The 5,081-nt window shown below is 64.7% G+C and overlaps 2 protein-coding genes across 2 annotated transcripts; one reads left to right on the top strand and one right to left on the bottom strand.

Annotated features, from left to right (window-relative positions):
• Window positions 1–596: 596 nt before the first annotated feature.
• AMSG_00566 (uncharacterized protein) lies at window positions 597–2,334 on the top strand. The gene is made up of 2 exons (XM_013907384.1): window positions 597–1,783; window positions 1,855–2,334. Exons 1-2 carry the CDS (start codon window positions 745–747, stop codon window positions 2,316–2,318), a joined length of 1,503 nt encoding a protein of 500 aa, XP_013762838.1. The 5' UTR covers window positions 597–744; the 3' UTR covers window positions 2,319–2,334.
• Window positions 2,335–2,360: 26 nt separating this feature from the next.
• AMSG_00567 (T-complex protein 1 subunit gamma) lies at window positions 2,361–4,805 on the bottom strand. The gene is made up of 3 exons (XM_013907385.1): window positions 4,752–4,805; window positions 4,380–4,441; window positions 2,361–3,993 (listed from the first exon to the last, which is right to left on the bottom strand). The coding sequence occupies exons 1-3, from the start codon at window positions 4,786–4,788 to the stop codon at window positions 2,428–2,430; spliced, it is 1,665 nt and encodes a 554-aa protein (XP_013762839.1). The 5' UTR covers window positions 4,789–4,805; the 3' UTR covers window positions 2,361–2,427.
• Between the last annotated feature and the right edge of the window lie 276 nt (window positions 4,806–5,081).

Below are 5,081 nucleotides of genomic sequence, written 5' to 3' on the forward strand. Positions count from 1 at the left end.
CTCCCCCCCCCCCCCCCTCCGTCCACACACACTCACTCAGGCCCACCTTCACACTCCCTACACTCCCTACCATTATGCTGATGACAGTACGGTTGCTGACCAAGAAACGCTCTCTGACTTTGTGGTGACGCTGCTGTCGGACGACAAGCCCGAGGCCGAGCTGCGGCGACTGTGCTTCTCAGAGACGCAGTTTTCCTTCAGTCCAAGACTGCTTGGTTCGTGGATACCATATTCAAGGCGCTTAAGTCGCGCTCATTTGCCGGTGGTCGTCCGGTTAATCATCCGCCGGCTTCTTCTACACCCTCTGCTCCTGGCCTGGCTGGCGCTGACGATGCTCAGCCGTCGAGGAAGCGTCCGCTCTCGCCGCCGCGCATCGATGAGATGAGCGGCCACACCGGTGCTACTGGCCACGATGATGATGTAGAGCCGCAGGCGAAGCGGCGCCATGGCCTCCAGGACCGCCTCGGCCCGCGCAGAGATGCCTCGTCCGCCCGCTCTGCTAGCCAGGAGATGCTGCGCTCGCGCGATCGCGAGCGGGGCAACCGTGGCGGTGACCGGGGTGACCGTGGCAACGACCGCCGTGGCGATCGTGGCGACCGCCACTCTGACCGCGACCGTGGTGACCGTGACCGCAGCGACCGCGGTGACCGACGTGGAGGTCGGTTTGACGACCGCGGCAGCGACCGACGTGGAGGTCGGTTTGACGACCGTGGCCCGCCGCCGCCCGGACCGCCGCCTCCAGGCATGCTTCCACCGCCTCCTACCGCTGCCAGTGGCGGAGCTGGCTTCCTCGACCCAGACGCCCAGCCGCCGGACGACATCCCGTTCGGTCCGGCCAAGACTAGCAACCGCGGCAGCGACCGTCGCGGTGGCGACCGCAGTGGTGACCGTGGTGGCAACCGTGACGGTGATCGCGGCGGACGCGGCCGTGGCGGCGATCGTGGCGGCGATCGCGGTGGCGATCGAGGCCGTGGCGGCGATCGTGGTGGCGATCGAGGCCGTGGCCGCGACTCGGACTCGTCACGGTTCTCCAAGTTGACACTGCGAGTGTACAACATTCCGGACGAGCTGCTGGCTGAGAGCCACCTGCGCGCGCACTTTGGCGTCTTTGGAGCTATTGTCAAGTGCACACCGATCCCGCCCAAGTCATCGGCTTTTATCCAGTTCCTCACAGCCAAGTCTGCCAAGCGGGCGTACGAGTCGCCCAAAGCTGTTCTCGGCAACCGGTTCATCAAGCTCCAGTGGGCGTTTGCCAACGACGAGACTGAGGCCGGCAACATGGAGGCGTACATGGAGGCCGTGGCGTCGGGGGAGGCCGTGCCACAGGCTGCGCCGGCGTCGGCACCGCGGCGGCCCGAGCGCGCCGAGCGCTACGAGGGCTCGTCGCGATTCGACCGCCGTGAGCGTGATGAGTTCGCCGACGACGACGAGGTCGCTGCCGGCGACGATGGGCCGATCCGGGGCGCTGAGCCCGCAGCGGGTGCCACTGAGCTCGACGCCGCCGCCGTCAACGCCGCCAAGCTCGAGGCTGTCGCCAAGCGCAAGGCTGCGGCAGACATGCACAAGAAAAAAGTGGCGCTCCTCCGCGAGCGTCTCGCCAAGTACGAGAAGATCCTCAAGCTCATGCTCGCAAACCCCAAGCTGCAAGTGCCCGAGAAGATGGCCGAGATCACTGGCAACGTTAAGGAGTTGCAGGCCGAGCTCAAGGCGCTGTTGGACTCGCCACCAGCCACTGTCGCGCCGCTGCCGGCTGCCACGAATGGGCGCGGGCGGGGCCGGGGCCGTGGGCGCGGGCGAGGCTAAAATGAACAAGTGGACGGGTAGAGATTGGGCGAGGCCGGGGGCGTGGGCGAGGCCGGGGCGGCTACCACGCCGGGCCTGCTCGCGACGCTCCGCCGTCCGGCTTTGTCATCCGCGGCCTCGGCGAGAGCGCCGCCGGAAACATGACCGCCGTCCGCAAGCACTTTGAAACGCTTGCGCCGATTCGGTCGCTCTCGTTTGACAAAAACGATCCACACGTGGCGTACATCCAGTTCCGCTCGCGCGAGGATGCTGAGTATGTCAAGGAGGCCGGCGCGACGTCGCTTGACGGCGCCACCATCGCGCTTGAGTGGCACTCGGGCCGGGCCGGCGCTATTGGCAGTCGCAGCGGCAGCGGCAGCACTGCCTCGCGCGGAGAAGGCAGCAGCACGACGGCTGCCGCTTCTAACGACGGCGAGGAGGACCTCGTCGGCGAGGAGGAGGACGTCGACGACGACGACGAGTACGTGGTGGACGACGACAACGACCCGGTGGGCGAAAAGTCGTGGAAGCGGTAAAGTATCAGCGAGTGAGGGTAGCGGCAAAAGAGCAAGTATGTGGCGCGCGCAAGCACGTTCAATGAATGAATGAGGGGTTGGGGGGGTTGGGGGGGTTGGGGAGAGGCGACTACTGCGGCATGGGCATGCCGCCCGGAGGACCGCCTGCGGGCGGCTGCGGGGCCTGCTGGCCACCGGCCTGCTGCGGGGCGAGGCCCGAGACGATCTCGTCGATGCGGAGCAGGAGGGTGGCCTGCTCGACGGCGGTCTTGATGGTCTGGACCTTGACTGCGTACGGCTCCCAGATGTCGATGGTGGTCATGTCGATGAGCTCGCCGGTGATGCCGTTGACGCCCATGGTGGCGTTGTCGCCCGAGGCGTGGGCAGCGCGGAGCTCCGTCATGAGGCGAATGACGTTGGCGCCGCAGTTCTGGGCCAATGTGCGCGGGATGACCTCGAGGGCCTCGGCGGCGGCGCGGTAGGGCCACTGCTCGATGCCCTCGATAGACTTGGACTTGCGGACGAGGGCCTGCGAGAGCGCCATCTCAATGGAGCCACCGCCGGGGACGACGCGCGGGTCAAAGACAACGTTGCGGGCAACGTTCATGGCGTCCTGGAGGTTGCGGTCGATCTCCTGGAGCACGTCCTTGGACGCGCCGCGGAGAAGGATGGTGGCCGCCTTGGGCGCCTCGCACTCGACAAAGAAAGAAAAGTAGTCGTCGCCGATCTTGCGGATGTCAAACAGGCCGCACCCGGTTCCGACGTCGCTCTCCTTGACCTCCTCAGGGCGGTGGCAGATGGTGGCGCCGACGGCACGGGCAATGCGGTTGTTGTCGGTCTTGCGAAGCCGGCGGATGACAGTCACGTTGGCCTTCATCAGGTAGTGCTGCGCCAGGTCAGAGCAGCCCTTCTCGGTGATGACAATGTCGGGCTTGAGCGCGAGGAGGTCGGCGCAGAGGCGCTGGACGTGGGCGTCCTCGAGCTCGAGGATGCGGTTAAAGTCGGCTTCGCCCGAGATCTCGATGTCGGTCTTGGACTCGCCCTTGATGTACTCGAGCGGGCAGTCGAGGAGGATGATGCGCGGGTTCTCGATGCGGCGGCGCATCTTCTGGTGCACAATGTCCTTGTTGATCATGACGCCCGAGAGGACGCGCGAGTCCTCCATGGTCCCGCCGGGGATCTTCTCCACGCGCGCGTACCGCTTGATGTCGATCTCCGTCCGGCCGTCCTGCTCCAGGTGGACCGTGTTGACGGCGTCGAGCGCCAGGTTGCACATCAGCTCCATCCACCGCGACGAGAACTTGGTGCCCAGGCACGACTTGATGAGGTTCATCATCGACGGCCGGTCGTTCGGGTCGATCGGGAACGAGAGCTCCTCCATGTAGTCGACCGCGTCGTCGAGCATGCGGCGGAAGGCCGAGCAGATGACAATCGGGTGCATGTTGCGCTCGAGGAAAAGCTCCGCAGACGCCATGACCTCACCGGCGAGAATCGCCACAGACGTCGTTCCGTCGCCGACCTCCTCGTCCTGCGTCCGCGACAGCTCGATCATCGACTTGGCCGCCGGATGCTTGACGTCGATCTCACGAAGGATCGCGTTGCCGTCATTGGTCATCACAATGCCGCCCATCGGATCCAGGATCATCTTGAGCATGGCACGCGGGCCAAGGCACGTCCGGACCACGTCGGACACGGCCTAAAGTAACGAGAGGGAGTGCCCAATGCGGTGAGTTGGGCAGAGTGTGGGCGAGTGAGGGCGGGGGAAGGGTGGGGGTTTTGGGGGGAGCGTCAGAACGGGGGATGGCGACCTGGGCAGCAAGTGGCACTCTTGCACCACCGCCAGAGGGCGGAATAAAAGTGGTACAAGCCGCACAAGTAGTAGAGATGGTAGCACATATTGCCAAGATCATGGACATGTGGTGGGAATGGATGGTGGTGGAAGATTCCCTGCTGTAGGTCGGAATATGTATGGATAGTGTCATGTCTGGCGCCAAAGTAGAAAAATGCTCAGAGCGGGCGAGGGGGGGGGCGGGGGCGGGGGGCAGGCGAAGGGGGATGGGGATACAGAGCAAGCAGACGTACCTTTGCAGCGGCAATGTTCGAGAGCTGAGCCTTGCGACCCTTCTCACTCTCCTGGTTGGTGTCTGTTCTCGCTCAGCAGTCTGTGAGTTCTATCCAAAGCTATGCGTGTTGGGCGCGACCCATGGGGTCGGCCAGGGCTTGGCTGGGAGGAGGGGAGGAAGGGGAGGGACCTGGTTATTCAACGATTACTCCTTGGCGCAATCATTGAATGAATGGGATCATTCGCGCCGTCGAAAATCGCGCAATTCTACCTCGTCCTCACCCATACCAACCAAGGCCAATAGGGAGAGAGGGATATACAGGAGAGGAGGGGGAGAGAAGGGGGTAGTGTAAGGTGTGGGTGTGGGTGTGGGTGTGTGGGGGGGTACGTACTGAACACCATAACGTTGGGTTGGCGGCGGGGCATCATCTTGTTGGAGTGGTGCCGTCGAGTGTGCAGACTCCCGCCGTCTGCCGACTGCCGATTGCTGGCCGACGCAAACAGCGGTCGCCGTCGGTAAGGAGGGTGGGCGGACGGGGGTGGGCGGAGGGGGGGGGAAGGGGGAGGGGGAGGGGAAGGGGATGGAGATCATGGGCGATGATGGGATGATGGATTGGAAGGGGGTGGGGGAGGGGGACCAGAGTGGAAAAGAGTTTGGAGATGATCAGCCAGGGGTTGCGGGGTGGAAGGGATGGAAGGGAGGGGTGTGGGGTGTGGGGGGA

Source organism: Thecamonas trahens (assembly GCF_000142905.1).
Source record: "Thecamonas trahens ATCC 50062 unplaced genomic scaffold supercont1.2, whole genome shotgun sequence".
Taxonomy (NCBI): domain Eukaryota; order Apusomonadida; family Apusomonadidae; genus Thecamonas; species Thecamonas trahens.